Raw genomic sequence first — 22965 nt, 5'->3', positions numbered from 1 at the left:
AGCACCCTACAAAATACCACACTAGTACCCCCCAAACATAAGGTCATCAAAAACAAGGAAAGCCCGAGAAACTGTCACAACTAAGAAGAACCCAAAGAAACATGATTAAATGTATTTGGGCTGAGGATGTGGCTCAAGCGGTAGCGCGCTCGCCTGGCATGCGTGCGGCCCGGGTTCGATCCTCAGCACCACATACCAACAAAGATGTTGAGTCCGCCGAGAACTAAAAAATAAATATTAAAAAAAAAAATCTCTCTCTCTAAAAAAAATAAAAATAAAAATAAAAATAATAATAATAATAATAATATCCAAGATGGGATCCTGGAACCGAAAAACACTTAAAAAAAACCAAAAAAACAAAAACCCAGTCTATGGAAATCTGAATTAAGGAATTTAGTTAGTAATAATGAAACAATATTGGTTCATTTACCTTGACAGATATACAATGCTAATGTGAGAATTAGTGACAGGATATTGGGTACAGGCTAAATAGGAACCATATTATTTTCACTATTTTTCTATAAATATCAAATCATTTTAAAATAAAACTTCAAAAATATATCCAGGGAGCTGGGTGTGGTAGCACAGGCCTATGATCCCAGCAATATGGAAAGCTAAGACAGGATGATAGCAAGTTCCAGGCCAGCCTCAATAATTTAGCGAGGCACTAAGCAACTTAGCAAGACCCTGTCTTATATAAAAAATAAAAAGGTCGGTGGCTGTGCTTCAGTTTATCAAGTGCTTCTGGTTCAATCCCTGGTACCAAAAACAAAAATGAGCAAACAAAATATCCAGACAGATTAAGTCAAACACAAATACATATGCACATACCTCTAGAGTCTCAAATTTAGTCTACTTAGAGCTAAGCAAGCAAACAAGCATTTTTACATACTTTTCATGAAGTATATACAAATAGTTCATTGACTAGTCTTTGCCTACTCTCATAAAATGACACACAAGCCCCGTGCAATGGCACATGCCTGTAATTCCAGTGATTTAGGAGGCTGAGGCAGGACATGAAAAAAGTAAAAACTGGGGATATAGCTCAGTGGTAGAGTGCCCCGGGTTCAATCTCTGGTACCTAAATAAATAAAATAACACATGAACCAAAGGAGAGGTGGCAAGTCTGTGTCTTCCTATTGGCACAAGGCACACATAGCTTTCATTTGCTGAGTCAGCACCATACCCCATCACTCCAAGAATATGTTCCCCTGATTCACTTTAAAAGATCCCCCAAACAACAAAGTTTTTGCTGGGAGCTGCAGAGGTCAATCAGTTTTTTTTGTTTGTTTGTTTGTTTGTTTGTTTTTTTTAAAGAGAGAGAGAGAGAATTTTAATATTTATTTATTTTTTTAGTTATCGGCGGACACAACATCTTTGTTTGTATGTGGTGCTGAGGATCAAACCCGGGCCGCACGCATGCCAGGAGAGCGCGCTACCGCTTAAGCCACATCCCCAGACCGGTCAGTTTTAAGCTGGAAGAAACATGAAGATAATTTCCTTCAAATGGCTCCAACCTGCATTCTGTCTTTTTCAGGTTATGATCAGTCTGTGGAATAACACTAAGTATACAACTATTTTAAAAATAACCATCAACCTTGTAGTTCCTGACAAATTAGAAACACTGATATGGAATAAAAATGCACTGAAACAAAAACACATAGCCTTCTCTCTTTGACAGACAGTATAGAAGAGTAAATAAGATGGATGGTTCTAGAGTCTGTGCTCCAATCACAGTTTGCCATTTACTAGATGTAAAGTCTTGAGCCTGTTCCTTAATCTCTGTGCCTCATTTGCAAAATAAGAACAAAATTGCTATACATACTCCATAAGGTTACTGTGAGGATTATTAAATGCAATACAGTGAAGTGCCTAGAACAGTGTCAATCACATAACAAGCACTCAGTAAAATGTTACTATTATTAAAGTAACTGCTAGCATTATTGCTATTATAATCATTAGTGATAATTCAGAACTCTAAACATTTAGATCCTTAAGCATACTTTCAACCTAACATTACTAATAGATAGTAAACTAGATAAAAGTATGCTGTATTGATCAAACCCAGGGATAATTACAGCCTGAATGGTTACTGCATGGAAACAGAAAAACAGAAATAGGTAAATTCTCAAGGAAGCAGCATCAAGATTCAGAAACTGAAGGAATACAAAATGCCTAACAGAACAGGTATTTAATCCTTTCATCTGACAAAAAGGATTACTATAAAGACTCTAAGATGTCTCCAGCATTCCCTGGATATGGTTTTTAATCTGATAAATAATAACCACATAAGGATCCAACAGAGACATGAGGGAGGACTGTGTAGGCATATGTAATGATCAGGATTGTAGAGTATATGCTTCATTTGGTGAGAGTTCATGAGTAAGTCTTGATTCAACAGGTCTATTACCTAAGATATAGAAAAACAGAAAGAATACCAATGCATTGACAAGGCTTTAGCTTTAGACTGGGAAAATAATATCAGAAATAAGACTTTCTAAAGACTACCACAGGGATTGGGGCAGATAATTCAATAGCAGAACACTTGCCTAGCATTCATGAGGCCCTAGATTCTATGCCTAGCACTGCAAAAAATTAATTAATTAATTAATTAATTAAAACAAAAGGGCTACCATAAGTCGTGACTGTATCTCAAAAATGAAGAACATGGACAACTCTGATGACCTAGCCATTATGTTTAATGGGCATAAAATGAATTTATCCTGATCTTTCAATCAACAGCAAGTACAAAGTCTATCAACTGCCTTCCTGAAATCAAAGGATCACATCTAGATTTTACCCAGAATAAAGTCAAATTTATGAAAGCTACAAGCAGAGTTTAGAAACATCAAGTTCTTTCAGATTTCTAACACAATTCAGTAATGACATAGCACAGCACAGAAGTATTGCTTAAGCTAAAATATGATCAAAGAGGCTGGGAAGCTTTTTGTACAAGTGTGGAGAACCAGAAATGGAAAATTTCCAGGCACTGGTAAGATAATGGATAGATGCTCTCTTCCTGCTTCCATCAGCATTTGCTACATTAACTTAACACAGGCAATACGTCATGCTTGACTGAGAAGCAGGGAGGCTAGCAGGGAAGAAATGGAAAGAAAGAGGAGGGGGAAGGGAAGGAACGAGAAGGAAAAACCAGTTGCTGCCGTAACAACACTACTGTGGGGGTGAAGCCAGATCAAATGTTTTTTTTCATACTGTTCCAAAGTTATTTACGGTAAAAACCTCCAGCATGACCCTTTTAGGCACAAACAAAGCCTTGTTCTTTCTTAACAACTAGTCCCTTGACTTCCCACACATTATATTGAACAATGAGGTTGGGGGCACAGGATAAAGCAGATGACATCAATCTCCCTCAAGCTGGAGTCTTGTTTGGGAGTCCAAATTCTGATCTGAGGCCAGCTGGCTGATTTCACAGAGGGCTCTACTGTCCCAGTTGCCAGGCTGCATTATGAATATGGGGGCACTAGCTTATCATCAACCACCAGTCAGCAATTCACACCAGAAACAGCATAAGTCACTGCACCCCTCTAGGTTACCTTTATAAGTCTGTCTCACTTCCTAGAAATTAGACCGAGTCTTCAGACGTTACCATGAAGATATAATATAGCAATTTCAAACTGTAAATAGTGTCCTTCTCTAGATCAATTCAAAACAGGGAGATGTGTGGACAATTATTTATTGAATAAACTTTAAATGAAATAAAAATCCTTTAACTTTTACAGAGAAGGAAATACAGGGTCAGGTTTTAATTAAAATCCAGAATTTGCTTGAGACCGAGTCTCACAACTGCCCAGACTGGCCTCTAACTTGCCATCCTCTTGCCTCAACTGAAATTATAGACTTGTACCACTACCCAGTTAAAACTAGAAATTTTTCACGTAAGACAAAAAACAAACAAAATACCCCTAGATTTTTTTTAAAGGATTTTTTTAAAAATATTTATTTTTCAGCAGACAACAACATCTTTCTTTGTATGTGGTGCTGAGGATCGAACCCGGGCCGCACGCATGCCAGGCAAGCGCGCTACGGCTTGAGCCGCATCCCCAGCCCCTACCCCTAGATTTTAACAAAATAAAATGTTAAGTACCAATTAACCTTTTTCACTGAACCATCTATTTCTAATTAACTGGACAATAGCCACATTACATATAAATTTTAAAAGATTGTACTTTTCCCAGTAGAAAGAGAGATCAGCCTGAGTAAGGGTCCTCATTGATTTAAAAAAAAAAAAAAAAAAAGAAAAAAGATATCTACATGGATGGGGGGTGTGTAGGAGGGTGAGATTAAACCAGGGGCACTCTATCATGAAGTAACATCCCCAGCCATTTTTTTCTTTCTTTTTTGAGACAGGATCTTGCTAAATTGCAGGAGCAGCTTGTGATCCTCCTGCCTCAGCTCCCCAGTCACTGGGATTACAGGTAGGTACCAATGCACCTGGCCCAAGGATAGCTACTTTTGAGAAATGAGCAACAAGCATCCCATTTTGTCTCATCTTCAATACAGAAAAGCCCTTGGTAGATACTGAGTAATAATAAACTGAAATATAATCATCCCCCAAATCTAAAAACTATAATATATGTAGTATCTTTCCATATATCTTTTTTTTGGGGGGATCATAAACTATGGCTTCCCAACTGCTAGGTTGCTTCTTGATAATTTTTAGTCTGAGACTGTGAGTAGGCATATGACTCGAGGTTGATTTCTTCAAATGATCTGTTTGTCTTTTAAAAAAAATATTTTTATTTTTTTATGTGATGCTGAAGATCGAACCCAGTGCCTCACAAGCACTAGGGAAGCACGCTATCGCTGAGCCACAACCCCAGTCCCTGTTTGTCTTTCTTTAAGCTCACTGGGAAGGACTAAGACAAAACAGTAACTGGGCGTAATATCCATATTTAAAAATTCTTATTTAGACAAAGAATTGTCAGCACTTTCGAAAATGACGAGAGAAAAAAAGTTAGACTGATTAGATTTGGAAGATGAAATGTGTTTATAAATGATTTAAATTATTACCATCAACCTCTTCTTTCCTTTATAGTAATGACTACAACTCTTCGCAACTTTTTCTTTTTCTGCAATCTATTTCCACTTAGGCAACAACTTGTGTCAGGCCCTAAAATTAACTCATCCCCAATTTCCACTATTAATCAGGATTTTAAATAATAAACAGTAGTGGTGGATCCTACTATTATGGTATCACCTAGTCCTAATGAAAATAAAGTTTTTTGGTTTTGATATTTTGGTACCAGGGATTGAACCGAGAGGCACTTAATCACTGAACCACATCCCCAGCCCTTCTTATATTTCATTTAGAGGTAAGGTCTAAGTTGCTTTAAGGCCTTGATAAATTGCTGAGGCTGGCTTTGAACTTGTGATCCTCCTGCCCCAGCCACCCAAACTGCTGGGATTACAGACATGTGCCACTGCGCACAACGAAAATGTAATTTTAAATTCAAAATTAAGAGAGCTGATTTTGAATTCCTACAAGCTTTTGTTATCTACCTGAAGTAATGGGGTAATTTCCATATTAATGATAAATGACGAGGTGATACTTCTTGCTTCAATTTTGTACAGCAAAATCAAATACTATTGAGCCTAACTTAGCCTCAATTTATAAAAAGAATGAGGAAGAGAGGCATGGGGTAGACACAACCAGAAATCTCAATATGAAATGCATCTCTGATAGGCCTGAAGCAGTAATCTCTGCAGCAGAGGCCCTCCCATCATTTGTATCTGTGTCCAGAGGACCTCCCTAACTACTCAAATACTCTTCACCTCGTCAATCACTGCTACCCCAGCCACCTGGCTTTTCATTATAGTACCTTTCACTACCTGAGGTTTTTTTTTTTTTTTCCCCCTTCCCTTTCCTTTTTAGAACTTTTTTGTCTTTGCTCCCCATTAGAGCTCAAGTACCTTGTCCTCATTCATTCCTAATCCCCACCAGGTCAGACATGTACTAAATATTAAATAAATAGTTGTGAATAAATGGAAGAATCACATTTAAAACATGTTTACATTTTTTGTGTGTATGGTGCTAGGGATTGAACCCAGGGCCATGTGCATTCGAGGCAAGCACTCTACCAACTGAGTTATATCCCCAATATTAATTGCTATGTGGTGCTGAGAATCGAAACAATGATGCTTAAAATTTTTATCATTAAAATATTTCATATTGGCAGAATACAAATTTATAAAATTTAGTATCTGGTCACTTCAATGACCTATGTCAGATGAGCAATTCAAATTTTATTCAATAGAGGAAAACAACCTTTATGTGTAAGGTAGGGATGACAGAGCTCATATAATTGTAGAGGACTGAGATAAATGGGTTTTCTATTGTGCAGGACCCATTATGGTACTTTCAGACGTGAAAAGACCAGCCTGGGCAACTTAGAGAGACCCTATCTCAAGATAAAAAAATAAAAAGAGCTCAGGATGCAGCTCAATGGCAAAGTACTTGCCTAGCCTGCAGAAGACCCTGGGTTCAATCCCCAGTACCCCCTCCTCCATAAAAACCCAACCAATATTTAACTAGTTGTACAACAATATATATATATATTATACTGAAGACACAATGACAGATAAGACATTAAGGAGCTCAACATGTAAGGACCACACTACATAAAGAGTGACACATCAAACAGGATGTAATGGAAGCACACAGAGGTACAAAAAAGCAAAAGCTGATTCAGGTTAAAACAACACTATATTCAAAGAACTGCAAGGTGTTCAATATGACCACAGTCATGACAAAGAGTAGAGAAAAGAGAAGAGAAAGAGGAAAGATGAGAGCTGATGCAAGGACAATGCCTCATTCCTTTTGCTGAGGTTCTACTGTGTGGAAGGCCCTGGTATTAGATACATACACAGCCGGGATGGGATAAAGTCTCCCCTTAAGGAACTTTTAGTCTATCTGAAGAGATGGGTAAACAAAGAAGCAACATGGATATGATAACATAGGTGCAGGAAAAATATGAGTTGGTCAGGTAAACCCAGTCCTATATTCACAGATATCCTCTAAGAGACTGCCTCATTTGGAGCAACCAACCACCAAATGACAATTTCAGATAGTTGGGGTTAGCACTATAGGAAGTTCTCCTTTCTGCTACCTCAACTCAAACCACAGCTGCTTTGCACATGTGACCAAAGAGTAGACAATCCACAGGCTCAGACCTAGAACATGGCCTGGCATATAAAAAGGAACTCCTCTGCTCAGGTATTACATGTCTGAACCCTCAATGATGCACTGAGAAAATCCTTGAGGCAGAGTCTGAGCCAGCAGAGATCAAAATAGAAGAAAAAGCAGAAGTGAACAGATACATGAAATGATCACAAACTGTGCTAAGGGGCTGCATGCCAGGTAAGTACTCTGCCATTGAGCTACATCCTGAGCTCTTTTTATTTTTTATCTTTAGATAGGGTCTAAGTTGCCCAGGCTGCACAATATATTACAATCTTTAAAATGACATCCAGTCTGTGGTCTCTAAATACCATTTCCTATAAAAAAGAACCAGGACTCACTGAGGGAACAATAGCTCTTCTAAGGTCTGGGGATGATAAATGTAAGATAAGTCTAGGGGCTGGGTATGGTGGTGGTAAATGCCTGTAATCCCAGCTACCAAGAGGCTGAGGCAGGAGGATCCCAAGTTCAAGGGGTAACTTAGTGAGACCCTGTCTCAGAATAAAATCTAAAAGGGATATGGCTAAGTGGTAGAGTCTTTGCCTAGCATGCGTCAGGCCCTGGGTTCAATCCCCAGTATAACCAAACAAAAAAAGATAACCATAGGACATCTTGTGGTGCCAGAAAATGAAGAAGTTATCAAAACTAATAGGATTGTATCAAAAGGATACAGAAGCCAATATGAAGGGGCTAAAGGAACAATTTTTTTTTTACGGATGCAAACTGAATAAAACATAAAGACTCTAAAAATCGAAACAATAAAGAGAGTTCAGTAAAATACTTTAAAAAAAAAAGGTAAGAAAACAAACCCAAATCCCTCATTGATTCACACTCACACTGGAAATTACGAGGGAAAATGTTTTAAACCATATGTAGATAATCAAATGGTCTTACTTCATGAATTCCTTAGAAATATCAGAATTAGAAAATCATCATTTCACAACCTTAATGAATAGATTCATACTAGTCACCAATGGATTCCTAAGTGAAAGATTAATAGCAAACTCATAGTGGTACACGCCTGTAATCCCAGCAGCTCCGGAAGCTGAGGCAGGAAGATAACAAAAGCCAGCCTCAGCAAAAGCTAGGCCCTAAGCAACTCAGTGAAACCCTGTCTCTAAATGAAATACAAAATAGGGCTTGGGGTGTGGCTCAGTGGTTGAGATCCCCTGAGTTCAATCCCCAGTACTGCCCCCCCACCGCCCCAAAAAAACTTTACAATGGAGGCTTCAAGCTGTTACCACCTAGACAGGCAGAAAAATGATCCCCTCCAAGATGCTGACATCCTAATCTCCAGAACCTGTGAAAATATTATTTTATATGAAACCAGATTTTGCAGATATGATTAAATTAAGGGTTTTGAGATGGGGGGTTATCATGAGGGTCCTTATAAGAGAAAGAGCAAGGCAGGAGAGTCAGGGAAAATGGGATGATGGAAGTGGGGCAGAGGGAAGGAGGAAGGGAGGGAGGCTTCAAAGAAGGAAAGGAGAGGGACAGAACAGGGAAAGACACTATGCTAATGGCTTTGAAGAAAGAGACATGGTGAACCAAGAGCCAAAGAATGTATAGATGGCCTCAAGAAGCTGGACAAGGCAAGGAAAGTGATTCTCCAGAAGGAACACAGCCTTATTAACAACTTGATATTAGGAATTCTGACTTCAGATCTCTTAAGATAAATGTCTGTTAATACTGTGGCAATCTGTGGTGCAGGAGGCCACTTAAACACATCTCAATCTACTGATCGTCTTTATAGCACTAAGAGGCACAAAAAGTACTGAGTATTCCTATTGCAATGCCACAAGAAACACAGCACCAGCCACAAGTACCCTTACCAAGAAAAAAAACAATGGGATTACATCTTTATAACATTATTTTTATAAGAAATATAGGGAGCTGGATTAGTTAAATGATACATCAAGGAAGAAAACAAGACAAATCCAAAAGGTGGAACATTCTTTAAGGACAACTGCCTCCCAACAATAAAACTATAAGCTCTATTAAAAAATAAAAAAAAAAAAGCCTGGTGTGGTGGCACATGCCTGTAATCCCAGCGGCTCAGGAGGCTGAAGCAGGATTGAGAATTCAAAGCCAGCCTCAGCAAAAGCAAAAGTACTAGGCAACTCAGTGAGACCCTGTCTCACAAAATAGGGCTGGGGATGTGGCTCATTGGGGTCAAGCGCCCGAGTTCAATTCCTAGTAACTCCCCCTGCCCCTCAAAAAAGAGGTGGGGGAAAAGTAGACTACTCTAGATAAGTGACCTGAGACACTTTTTTGGTACTAAGGATTGAATCCATGGGTGCTTTATCACTGAGCCACATCCTCAGCCCTTTTTGAGACACAGTCTTGCTAAGGTGCCCAGGCTGGCCACGAACTGGCCATCCTCCTTCCTTGAAAGTAGCTGGTGTTGCAGGCATGCTGCCACCTCACAGAGCTACAAAGGAATTTTTTAAATAGATATTTTTTGAAACAAGTGGGAAAATGTTACTATGTACTAGGTATTAGATAATATTAAGGAATCATCAAAAAAAAATTTTTTTTAAAAGGTGTTTTTTGTTTTTTTTGAGAAAGGGTTCTCACTTTCATTTTGGAAAATTCAAATTATTCGATGAGCAACCTGTCCAGGCTGGTCTTGAACTTGTGGACTCAAGTGATCCTCCTCCTCAGCCTCAGTTCTTTTTTTTTTTTAGTTGTCAATGTACCTTTTTTTTTTTTTTTTTTAATTGCTATGTGGTGCTGAGAATCGAAACAGTGCCTCACACATGCTAGGCAAATGCTCTGCCACTGAGCCACAACCCCAGCCCCAGCCTCAGTTCTTTTTGAAGAGACAGGGTCTTGTTATGTTGCCCAAGCTAGCTCCAAACTAAATTGCACTCCTTCTGCCTGTCTCCCAAGTATCTGGGATTATAAACACACACCACTGTGCCCAGTTTCAATGTTCATTTTGCAAGGTGTGATTATAACAATACTGTGGTTATGTTCATATTTTCAAAGAGATTCATGCTGAAGTATGCAGGACTGAAATACCATGATATCTGGGATTTACTTTAAAATAATTTAACATAAAGGGCTGAGGTTTTAGCTCAGCGGTAGCGCACTTGCCTGGCATGTGTGAGGCACTGGGTTCGATACTCAGCACCACGTATCAATAAATAAAATAAAAATCTATCAACAACTAAAAAAAAATTAAAGTAATTTAACATAAAATAATAAAGGGAAAGCAATGCAGATAAAATATGTATGGACCCTGACAATTGCTGAATCTGGTTAAGAAGTATAAATGTAAGGGATTGGGGTTGTGGCTCAGGTGGTAGAATGCTCGCTTAGCACCTGTGAGGCACTGGGTTCGATCCCCAGCACCACATAAAAATAAAAAAATAAAGATATTGTATTAAAAAAAAAAAAAGTATAAATGTAGACTCACTAGACTGTAGCACTGGAAGCAAACCAAAGCCAAAACTAACTTGAATTAGTTGGTGACATTTAAATCAAAAGTTTCATATCAAAATCTAGGTTTCTGCATTCTTTTGAAAAATGATGTGACAAAAGCACTCATGTGCTTGTTATTCTCCATTTTTCACCCTGCTATTGGATTTCCTTCCTTCCTTCCTCCCAATTCCTTCCTTCCTTCCTTCCTCCCAATTCCTTCCTTTATATTATCTACTTGACATTTGGGTTTTGGACCCTAGTAGTCCAGTTAAACTGGTTAGTAGCCACAGAACACAACAGACACATTAGAGAGGCGGTGAAATGCTAGTGTGCAGATGCACAAAGTCCTGCTGCTGAGGTCCCTTCTGCAGTCTTAAATCCAGACATAATTCAACAAGGCTGTACTATGGTCGTTTTTACTGAATGCTTACTAAAAGCAAGGCAATGTATTTAGCACTCTGGAAAACATGAACATGAAAGTAATCCCTGCCACAGAATACTAACAGTTAAATAAGGAAAACAAGGCATAAACATGAGTAGTTACAATAAAGATAGCAAAACAATGAGTATAGGGTACTGTTCAGGGTAGCTTCATGGGAAGTGGCAATATAAAAAGCTTTAGAAACAGAAAATGAAAAGCACTACAAAGCATATTGGAAAATTCAAATTATTTGATGAGCAATAGCAAGCCATTGAAGAGGTGTAAAAACATAAAAATAAAAAAAATAGAAGGTTACACCAGAGATGACAGCAAGGTCTCTTTCACTGCTCAATTTATTTGATGAACTGTATCCTCTGAAGAGCCAGAAACACCACCTCCAAAACCCTTTCTGCCTCTAAAATTTTTCCATCACTACTTTCTTGGGTAGACAGAAGTTTACTACCCAAAGAGAATAATAATAAAGGATGGGTCACAAAACAATAGTTCTGAAAACAGTTTATATCAAAACAGTTTATACCAAATACAATACAAATTACATTATCCTGTATCTTCCAATATGGTGTTATAGCTTAAGGTCTGTTAAAAAATAAAAACCTTTTTTTTTTCTTATTTGTCCAAGAAAAGCCCCATTCTGTCAAAAAGAAACCGCCACTGTTTTTATTGTGAATGAGCAAAATTACTTAAAACACAATCAAATCTTGACTGATATGGAACTACATTAAAGATTCAAAATTCAGTCCAGGCCACTCTTACTGCAAAATGAGATCAAAGTGGAAAGTAGCTGTCATCACCCAGGAGCACAGCTGAGATTTAGCTGAGTCTGGGCATCCAGCATTATCAAAGGAAAAACACCATTTTGTGATCAATAATGGTCTTTAATAAATTCCAGGGTTTATAGATTAAAAGCAAGGGGAGGAGATGGCAGCACTTTCCCAATATACTCGGCTACCAACCTAAGAAGCAATACCATCTGTAACACCGGTTTATTCTACTTGAGCCTCAGTTTCCTCCTTTGTAAAACAGGGCTAACAGAATCCACCTGCTTCGCAAGGTGATGTGCACACTAACTTATGGTAACGTACGCAGAGCAGCACAGGCAGTGACACAGCAGATGCTCAGTAAATAACAAGTTTTATTAATCACGGTAAGCTTTATTGTCTCCAGTATTTTCCCGTAGGTAAGATGCCAATCCCCACAGATCCCCGACATCAGACTTCTTTGCAGAACCGAACTACGTCTCAAGGTACCTGAGAGCCAAAGGTATAGGGTCCTGAAAACTACCCAAAGTCGAGGTCGCCCAAGCTCGAGAGCCACCACGTCCGCCAAGGCCTCGTCGGCCTCCCCAGGGTTCCCGACTCGGCCGCCGGCCCCGCCCCGCGAACGCCAACGAGCGGGGTGAGGGGGCGGTCCCCACCGCGCGACCTTCGCGCTCGGGGGAAGGCCAGGTCAACTCCGGCCTCCGCTGGCCGGACTACCGGGACTAAGCCTCCCCTCGCCCAAGCCTCCGGTTCCCCTCCAGCCCCGCACCGCCCAGTGGCGCACCTTGAGGTGGATGCGCAGGCCGCCAGCGCCCCCAGACTGGTCGGCGATCTCGTAGGCGCCGGTCACTAGCAGGTCCTTGTGGATCTCCTCGCGGAGACACTTGCGGGAGTTAACGGGCAGATGGAAAGAGATGGCGAGGACCGAGCTGGGTCCGAGCAGGAACGCCAACAGCAACGCCAACGGGCGGGGGCCACGCTGGGCTACAGGGCCAGACAAACCAGACATGGTGCCGGAGACTTGTTCGCCACCCGGGGCCTCTATCACGCCGGAACCGGGAGGGGCCACGTGACTCACCTCTGACCTACAGATGCCATCGGCGCCATTTTGGAGACTGGCCAATAATCGAAAAATATATAATAAATATTTTGAAAGGGGAGGAACACTGTGATACTACGTCATAATCAGGAGCTTAAATGGTTAAATAAGATTTCCTAGAAGCCCACTGCAAAGGTTTTATTTTTATTGAGATTAGTGACAACTAAGTCGGCCATGGCAACTACGGGCAGACCTGGAAGTAATTCTCTTTTAACCTCCGGAAGAAGCTGTTTTAAGGTCGGCGACACCATAGCAACCAAGCTCCAATAGGGAACAGCCACAAGGCCCTTCCTTGAGCCCGCCCACTCGCCCCCTGGGCGCGCCAGGAGGAGGCGGAGGATGGAGCTGTCACCACCCCCCAGTTCCTTGATGCTCTGGTGACAGCTGGGACCTTGAGGCACTTGAGAGGAAAGATTTTTTCAAAAGGTTTTCATTTGGCTAGGAACGAATGTAGGATAGAATCTAAGAAGGTGTAGTGATCACCAGATAAGTGTGAGCTGGCAGGCGTCCAGTTCATGCCCCTGAGCGGGGTGTTAAGTTGGAGTAACAGCTTGGCTTTCTGAGTATGTATATTACTTTTTAGCAAACACTGAGCGTTTACTATGCTAAGGTACATTCAAACCAAAATTTAATTCAGTATTTAAACAACAAAACACCATGTGTGAACCATTCTGAGAAATGGGCATAAAATTTACCAGATTTGTCAGGGGAGGAGAGTATTTGTGTATTTCAGACTCACCCTTTGTACATCAAATAGGTTTTTTATAGTAAGCAAATTCACATGGTAATCATGCACTCTTTTTAACAAATAATTATTGAGTACCTACTGTGTGCCAGACACTAACCTGCATGTATGCTAACATGTTTATTGATTTAACAGACCATTATTGAAATGCTATCAAATATTAAGAGTTGAATGATGATTAACTAGTAGAACAAACCCAACCTAGTTGCAAGGACAGGTCGTGCCACTTTGGTGGCTGAGACAGGAGGATCTCTTAAACCTAGGAGTTCAAGGCTAGCCTGGGCAACAGAGAAAGACCCCCATCTCTTTAAAAAAGTAAAAAAGAAAAAGGAATACATAATAACCTCTGATTGTAGTCATTATCTACTTTGATTGATATGTATTGCGTATCAGCAGAAATACCCAGAAGGTGAACTATATGCCCTTGGTAATTTAAATGATTGTTCTTTTTTATTTAATAAGTCCTTGCAATCCACCTAGTTCTTTTCCTGGAACTGAAGTCCCACAAACAAAACAAGAACATAAAGGAGCTGTTAAACATTTTAAAATTTGACAAATGCCATATAATAATTATTTTATGGGGTGTCCACTTGGGAACATTTAGTTTTGATTGTTTTATCCCTGATCTAAGATAAGAGTACTAGTCTACTGAGTACATCCTGATAATTTGCATTGGCCTTTTCCCTGTCAGTGCAGGGATTCTGTACAAACAGTTATTTAAATTATTGTTTACTTGAAGTTCTAGGGCTCTGCTGACCATTAGCAAGAGATTTTCAACCCATAAAATACCTGTGTGTATTTTGTGTTTTCATCTTATGTTTACATAATAGATTATACATTTTGAAATATTTTCACATGTCTTAATGATCTGATTTGATATTTTCAAAACCACTGTGAAATAATCTGGACAAGTTTTCTCATTTTACAGATGAAGAAACTGAAGTTCCAAGACTCCAAGAACTTTTATACAGTTAAAGAAAAAAATATTCATGACACTTAGTAGAATAGAAGGGGACTGTGGAGATTGATACACATGCACTGATATAGTGGGGTTTTGTAGTGGAGGAGAGACATCAGCCTCAACTTTGAAAACAAGGAAGAATAGGAATTCATAGCCAAGGATCAGAATGGGACTCAGTGGGTGGAAAATTACTAAGAGGCAAATCATGGGTGAGAGGAGATTCTGGCTAAACTGACTTAGCAAGATTTTTCTCTTTTTTTTTGGGGGGGGGGCACCTGGGATTGAGCCCAGGGGTGCTTAACCACTGAACCACATCTCCAGCCACCCTCCTTTTTTATATCTTTGTTTATTAATTTTTTTATGTGGTGCTGAGGATCAAATCTAGTGCTTCACATGTGCGAGGCAAGCACTCTGCCACTGAGCTACAACCCCCCCCCACGCTTTTTTTTTTTTTTGAAACAGACTCTTGCTTAGTTGTTGAGGGCCCCACTAAATTGCTGAGGCTGGCTTTGAACTTCAATCCTCCTGCCTTAACCTGCTGAGCTGCTGGGAATATAGGTGTGTGTCACCATACCTGGCCCCTTAGCAGGATTCTTGCTAAACTTGGACAAGGCACAAACATGAAAGTTCAAATCAGGGTCTACTTCAGAAGAAAGTTAAGAACAGCTCAAATAATATTTGTCAGTACCCCAAATCCCTTAACTGAGTCGTGACAAATGCCTGTATCTTCCTCAGGAAGGCGTTATTTCCCTCGCCACCATCCTGGTACTGGGATTGAACCCAGGGGTGCTCTATTACAGCTACAACCCAGCCCTTTTTATTTTATATTTAGAGGGTAGCTGGGATTACAGGATGCACCACTGTGCCCCACTTTTATTCCTTATTTTACAGATGAAAAAAACTAAGGCTTGGAGAAATTGAGTTATTTTCCTATGTCCCAGCTCTCAAGCCCACCCCTCCCCCATTTCTGGAGTCTGAATCCAGGGTCTCACACATGCCAGTCCAGCGCTCTACCACTGAGCTACATCAAGTCCTTTCTTCTCCTCTCTTCTACCTTATCCCTGACCCCCCCACACACCTCCTGTCTCTGCCTTCTGTCCTTGGTCTGTCTCTTGGCTCTCACCCCTATCTAGTGTAACATACCTTTTATTAATTGATGGCGTTTACTGTTCTGTCTCCCTCATTTGAATATCTGTTTGCGAGGGCAAGGGTTTTTGTCTATTTTGTTCACTGTTTATCTTCTTAACCTAAAAGAGGGCCTGGCACTTAGGCTCAATGAATAATGGTTCCATGAAAGCAAAACTGGTTCCTGGGCTCCTAGCCGAAGGCCTAACAGTAGATTCCTTCTTAGTATTCATTTGCTATTTCCACACAAATTTATTTAATCCATAATCTATCATAAGCATAGGTATGATTTCTGTTTTACCAACATTATGCATATCTTTTTTTTCCTTGAGAAGTGTGTTCTTGTTGCCATATAAAGACCCAGGAAAAACCACAACAAAATCTCCCTTTATGCTGTAGAGTTAGAAGATGGATAAAGACCTCTAGGGAACCCAAATTTTTAAACTCTGTACTTGCTTTAAGGAAGATACCTATTATGGTCTGGATGTGAAACAAAAGTTCATATGTGAGATAATGAAAGAAGGTTCAAAGGAGAAATGATTGGGTTGTGAGAGTCTCAACCCAATTAGTGATTTAATTCCCTGATAGGGATTAACTGAGTGGTAACTTGAAGTGGTAGAGTATAGCTGGAGGAGGTGGGAGTGGGGGTGTGGCTTTGGGTATATATTTGTATCTGACTAGTGGTGTCTCTCTGCATCCTGATTCCAGCTTCACAGAATTGTGAGCTGCTTCTCTCTGCCACATTCTCCCACCATGATGTTCAGCCTCACCACGAGCCCTGAGAAATGGAACTAGCCTTCTATGGACTAAGTCCTCTGGAACCACGAGCTCTTAAATAACAGCAGCGAAAAAGCTGACTAAAACAATACCATTTACACCTGTATGAATGGAAGGCCTCATCTGGAATTGGAGATCAAATGGAAAGCATCCCACACCCAAAGCAAATGGTTCTTCCTGGCCAGCAGTCCTCTGTCACCGCATCATCCTGAAACTTCCCCAGCCAGACCCACCTAAGATTCCCAAAAACATCATGAGGACCCACCCCAGTCTATCCCTAAGCCACAGGTTTCTCAACTTTTCCTTTGTATTAAAGGGAACGTGTTTAAAACATACCTCACCCAGACAGTGAGTGAATCAGAAGCTCTTATTAAAAATTGGCACTTATCACAAGCTTGCTGGGCAAATCTGTGGCTGGGAGTCCTCGGAAGCTTCCGGTCCTCTGCTGCTGCCTCCTGGAACCAGTTGAATCCTCCAGTGTGGCTTGAGGCTACCCAGCACCGTGCACAAGCCATCAAGGATTGCTAACCCCAGTGTCCCTGCCCATTTGTGTTTACAGTCCTACTCACAGCGTGTGTTTACATAGCTAAGACAAGATGGGTTCTGTGAAGATACAAAAGACCCCTTTGGAAGGCAATTTGGCAATATTTGTCATGTGTCATGCTCTTTGACCCAGAGAGTAATTCCAAGGATCTCTTTAATGGGTCCTCTAATTGTTGGATTCCCCTGGGACCTGGTCCTTGAACATTTGTGCAGCACTCTGTGTGACATCCAATGCCCTTACTTTAAATGCATCGATAGGCTCAAAATGTGGGTCTCCAGCCTGACCTCTCCCCTAGGCTCCAGCGTCTACACTGAGCTCCCAACTGGACAACTCCACTTAGAAGACTAATAGGCAACTCACACTTAACTCTTGATTCCCTCCCACCCCTCTTAAATTGGCTTCCTCCTCATCTCTGTAAGTAGCACCACCTTCTACCCAATCACTGAGACCCTTCTTGCTTCCTCTTTCTTTCACCATCCCTCAGCCAGTTTATCAGCAAGTCCTATCAGTTCTGTGTCCTAAATAGATGCTAATCAGTTTCTCCTTTCTAAACTAAGGGCACACAAACTACTGTCCCGCTAAGCAAGCCAAATCAAGCAAGCAGTAACCTCCTGCTTTGTATTGCCCAAGAGCTAAGAGTGTGTTTTATGTTTTTTGTTTTTTTTTAATTTTTAAAAAATGAGGAGGAAGAGCAGGAGCAGGAGCAAGAGAACACGTGACAGAGACCTTACATGGACTAAAAAGCCTGAAATATTTACTCTCTCACCTTTCACAGAAGAAGTTTGCTTCTCTGGCCTAGAGGAACAACAGCCTTGTTATGATTACCTCTCTTTCATTCTTGTCTAACCATATCATATTCATTAATCTAAACAGAAGGATTTTTTAAAATTGTAAATCAGATCAATAAGGATGAACCCCAACATCCTACAGCAGCCTCAAAGGCTACTGTGGTCTGATTCCTACATACCTCTTTAATCTCACCCTCCCCAGTGTAAGTTCCTCCACTCCCAGCCTTCACTCTTCCACAGTCACCTGGCCTTCCAAGTAGTTTGAGCTCCCACTTGCATCAGAGTCTTAGCACTTCCTCTCTCTGGAGTTCTCTTCCTCAGATCTTGTCTGTGGACTCTGGTCTCTGCCAGCTGCTCTCCTCACTCAGGTCCTGTCTCAAGTGTCACCTGGAAGATACCCTACATAGCTAACCCCATCCCCATGTTTCTTTCTTAAAAAAATCTGTTTTTATTATCTGCAAACGCTCGTCACAATCTTGTATATTTCTTTTCTTGTTTATTATCACTCCACCCCATAGAAATTTAAGCTCCAGAAAATCTAAGGCTTTGTTTTTGCCCTGATATATCCTGATACCAGACACAATATCCTGTACCTAGTGGGTATTCAACAAATATTTGCCATAGGACTGAATGAAATACTGTAACATGATATAAAGCATCTAGTACATGATGAACATGGGACAGTTGCTCAATAAATGCTAGTTCCTTTATCTCTAGTATTTCAATTGCCACTTTTCATATGGAGAAGCTGAGGTCCAAGCCGTTAAGTGATTTGTCTCAAGCCATAGGATGAGTCAGTATTAGAGCTGAAAATAGAAACAAGAGCTCCTAACAGCAGGCCAGTTTTCAGACATAATTCTTGTTACATTTTGTAGAACTTGGTATTTATTCTTTTGTTCCTGCTCTAGTAAAAAGTTTTAGATACCTGTGTAGTCTTTCTTTATCCATGGTTACAGTCATGATACAATGTTTATAGTTTATGCATGAATTAAGTCTTCCAGAGCATCTGTGAAGATGCTGGCCATCAATACTGAAACTTGCAGTATCCACCAGCATCTCTCCTCAATTCATTTTGTTTAAAAAAAAAAAAAAAATTGATCTTCCTCTCCAGATTCCCATGGTGCTAAATTTTTACCTTCCTAGATGGGAAACAAACCTTCTCACCAGGTCCCCGTGACAATTAATACTCTTCATCAATGTTGTCTGTAGAATATTACCCAGATAAGTTATCAGGACCCTGCCTTGTATGCTACAGTCAGCAAATCCTGATTGTCACAATCAAAGTTCTCCTAGTAATATGTGAGCTGAGAACAAAAGAGGTCTGGATTTAACAATAAAAAAAAAAAAATTAGATGACTGTATTAATTGCCCTAATTTGATCATTACATATTATTTGCATATTTGTATCAAAATATCACACTGTATAGCTGGTTGTGGTAGTGCATGCCCATAATCCCAGCTTCTTGGAAGACTGAAGCAGGAAGATCACAAGTTTGAGACTAACCTGGACAAGTTCAAAGGACCCTGGACGAGTCTCAAAATTTTAAAAGGGCTGAGGATGTAGCTCAGTAGTAGAGCACCCCTGGGTTCAATCCCCAGTACTGCAAAAATAAATAGATAAATAAATATTGTGTATCTCAATATACTCTACAGATGATTATTATGTGTTAATTAAATTTTTTAACAAGTAGGGGGCTGGGGATTTAGCTCAGTGGCTGAACACTTGTCTAACACACACAAGGCCCTGAGTTGGGTCCTCAGCCCTGAAAAAAAAAAAAAAAAAAAAAAAAGATCAACAATGAGAAAGAATTTTAGAGATGATCCAAGCAAAAGAGGCAAAGTGTGTCCCAGAAGAACAAGTTTCAGAGAATCATCACATGAACCATCATATGAACACTCACCACCACTCACACTCACATGCCTTGGAAACAAACCAAAGACGAAGCACAGGACTAGAAGAAGGGAGGCCTTTTCTGGGCCTCATAAGCACTGTTTGCTGCAGAGCCTGGCCAGAGATGAAGTTCTGCAGACCAGGAAGGCCGAATCCTGATGCAGGAACGAGATCAAAAGAAATCTGCTGGACTAATAGGATTGGAGAAACTGGGGGACGAAAAGGAAGATAGAGTTGTAAGGATGAAATTCTCGGGAGAAGGAGGTCATATTTTCAGGGAGGGAAGTTGGGAACTGCGCAGGCCCCTTGTTCATTTTATGTGTAGCCACTTATGCTACAAAGAAGGGAAAAAATAAAGAAATGGAAAAGTTGCTCAGAATGTTGTGAAATAGCCTCAAAGTTAAGGCCCTCCAAAGGAGGATTAGTGGGAGTCCAAGGCATCTGCCCCCAACCTTCGCTACACTACGCATGTGGACACCATGCGCACCCTCAGAGGGCTTGAGATGACTTCTAAGCAGGCTGGGACCTGAAAGTTTTGTGACCCACAATGGAGAATACTGTCACAGGACTTCACTCTGGTTCTGAGAAGGTTTTGAGTTTCTTTTCTAATGCATTTCGTCGACAAGGATGTTAAGTCGTCAGTACCTGGTGGACACTCTCAGCACCTCTCTTGAAATCTGCCCAAACTTCAATAGATGCTGCATCCTGTGAGGGAGATGGAGAAAGAACATGGCGGGCAGCAACAGCTGTCTCTTTATGATCTGTTGGACCAGCCTCTGCATGCCAGAGCACCTGTGCAGCTTTTAAAACTACCAACGCCAAGGGCCCAATCCAGGAGAATGAAAACATGTCTCAGTGCTTCCTACCTTCGCTGCACATTGGAATCAGATCTTTTTTGGGTACCGAGGATTGAACCCAGGGGCACTTAAACACTGAGCCACACCCCAAGCCCTTTTAAATGTTTTAGAGACAGGGTCTCTATCTGAGTTGCTTAGAGGCTCGATAAATAGCTGAGGCTCGCTTTGAACTCGTGATCCTCCTGCCTTGGCCTCCTGAACCACTGGGATTACAAGCATATGCTACTAGGCCCACAAGGCCCCGCTCATCTGAAGATCTGAAAAAAAAAAAAAAAAAAAAAGCCTGATTCCCAATCCCAGATACTCTCATGTAACTGGTGTCCAGATTGCAACCTGAGCATCAGGGTTTTTGAAAACTACCCCCTGATCAATGTGCATCCAACCTAAACTTTGCCCATTCTCCTTTCAGCACCAAGTCTTTCAGTGCCTTTTGGTAGCATGGTCCTAATATCTCCCCATTTGATTTACATTCTTGTTTTCCTTGCTGGAGTACAGCCACTCTTTTTCCTAGAACACAACATAAAATTTGTCCTCTGATAAGTAGAGTGCCTGAAATCCTAGCTGGCACTAGAGGACAAGGGCTGTTCCTCTGCAGGCCACATGCTCCCAGCTCAAGGGGTAGTGAAGAGGAAGGAATAGAAAACAAGGGTCAGGGTGGAGGAAAGCTCTCTCCACAGGCACATGGGGGAGCCTTTTTTTCTTCTCCCTCATGGCACGTGGACAAAGGAAATATTAATAACTTTTCTAAAGTCATACTTCTCCAATATTTGGATTTTCACAAACCACAGCCGATGCTGTCAGTTCTACAGATGGCCAACTTCTGCATTTTGGATGACAGCTTCTGAACATAGCTCAAGTTGCATCTCTAAAGCAGAACACTCAATTATGGGGAAGGGAACCATCCCAGTCTCTGAGCCAGAGGTCAAAAGCCGCTACCCACACATTGGTCAGGGACAAGGAGACTGACCACCAAGCAAAGCAATTAGAGGCAATAGATTTTTTTTTTTTTTTTTTGGAGTGAAATGGAAATGACGTTATGGCGTTATCCCAACCAGAGCTTAATGGCACAGACTGGTGTGGACACATGTGCTTTAGATGGGGATCTGACTCTGTCCCACCATGCTTTCACTGGGTGACCTTGGGCTGGTATTTATGCTGGTGTTGACTATCCCCTTGCTAAAATGTGAAGCCAGAGACTGAGGACAGAGCCTTTCTTTGACTTCTTGCAAACCCACATCCCAAGAGAAGTAGAGAAGCAGCAGGTTCACAAAGGTGACCAAACCTAGTTAACATGGTGCTTGCCATCCTCTTCCAGGGCCTGGTGTCCTGGCTGGCTTCAGGCTGTGACTTCCACAGAGCAGAGTCCACGCTTAAAGACCTCCCCACGGAGGCTTGTGTGACTGGGACAAAAGCTTCTATATTCATTTTCTAGGACTGCCACAACCATGTGGCTTAAAACATCTGAAAAGGCTGGGCGGTGGCTCATGCCTGTAATCCCAGCGGCTTGGGAGGCTGAGGCAGGAGGATCGCGAGTTCAAAGCCAGCCTCAACAATTTAATGAGGCACTAAGCAACTCAGTGAGACCCTGTCTCTAAATAAAATACAAAATAGGGATGGGGATGTGGGTCAATGATCGGGTGCCCCTGAGTTTAATCCCTGGTACCCCCCCTCAAAAAAAAAAAAAAAGACCCAAAAACATCTAAAAAATATTCTCTTACAGTTTTGGAGGCCAGAAGTCTGAAGTCAGGTGTTGGTGGGATGCACTCTTTCTGAAGACTCCAGGGGACTTCTTCTTTGCCTCTTCCAGCTTCTGGTGGCTCTGTGACTCTCATCTCTGCTTGTCTTCTCTCTTCTCTCTGCCTGTTCTCTTTGTATTGAGGACCCTTGTCACTGGATTTAGAACCCATCCAAATAGTCCAGAATGACCTCAAGATTCTTAACTTAATCACATCCCCAAAACCCTTTTTTCCTAATAAAGCCACCTTCACAGTTTCCAGGGATTAAGAATTCAGCACGTTTTATGGAGGATATAATTCAACCCCATCTAGTCTTCAAATGGAGAAGTGGGGAAAGATATGTACAAACCCTACCCGACCTTAAAGCCCAGGTCAAATGCTACCTGGTGGAGGAGTTCTTACCACCTCACACCATACAGACATGGTCTCTCCTAACAGGACATCTGGGGACTCTTGTCCTGTCCATGTCTTCTATCCTTACCTCTAGACTACCTGCAGCAAAATTACCCAGTTAAAAATAGTAATTTCTGTTCCCTCTTGCCCCAGTCATCACATCACTTCTGCCTACAAATCAGGCTTTGGGCCCAGGGGTGTGCATTTTAAATCCTCTTCCTGGGG

At 41.1% G+C, this 22965-nt stretch overlaps 1 protein-coding gene across 1 annotated transcript in view; it reads right to left on the bottom strand.

Annotated features, from left to right (window-relative positions):
• The window catches only part of Tmed10 (transmembrane p24 trafficking protein 10), a 37927-nt gene extending 25038 nt beyond the window's left edge, over nucleotides 1-12889 (bottom strand). The window contains exon 1 of the mRNA XM_027931507.2: nucleotides 12609-12889. Within this exon, the coding sequence (XP_027787308.1) occupies nucleotides 12609-12833 (225 nt within the window). The 5' untranslated portion in view covers nucleotides 12834-12889. The remainder of the gene's footprint in view (nucleotides 1-12608) is intronic.
• Nucleotides 12890-22965: the final 10076 nt, after the last annotated feature.

Source organism: Marmota flaviventris, chromosome 2, assembly GCF_047511675.1.
Source record: "Marmota flaviventris isolate mMarFla1 chromosome 2, mMarFla1.hap1, whole genome shotgun sequence".
Classification (NCBI taxonomy): Eukaryota; Metazoa; Chordata; class Mammalia; order Rodentia; family Sciuridae; genus Marmota; species Marmota flaviventris.
The sequence above is the reverse complement of the archived record's forward strand: the minus strand, read 5'-3'. Positions and strand labels throughout refer to the sequence as shown.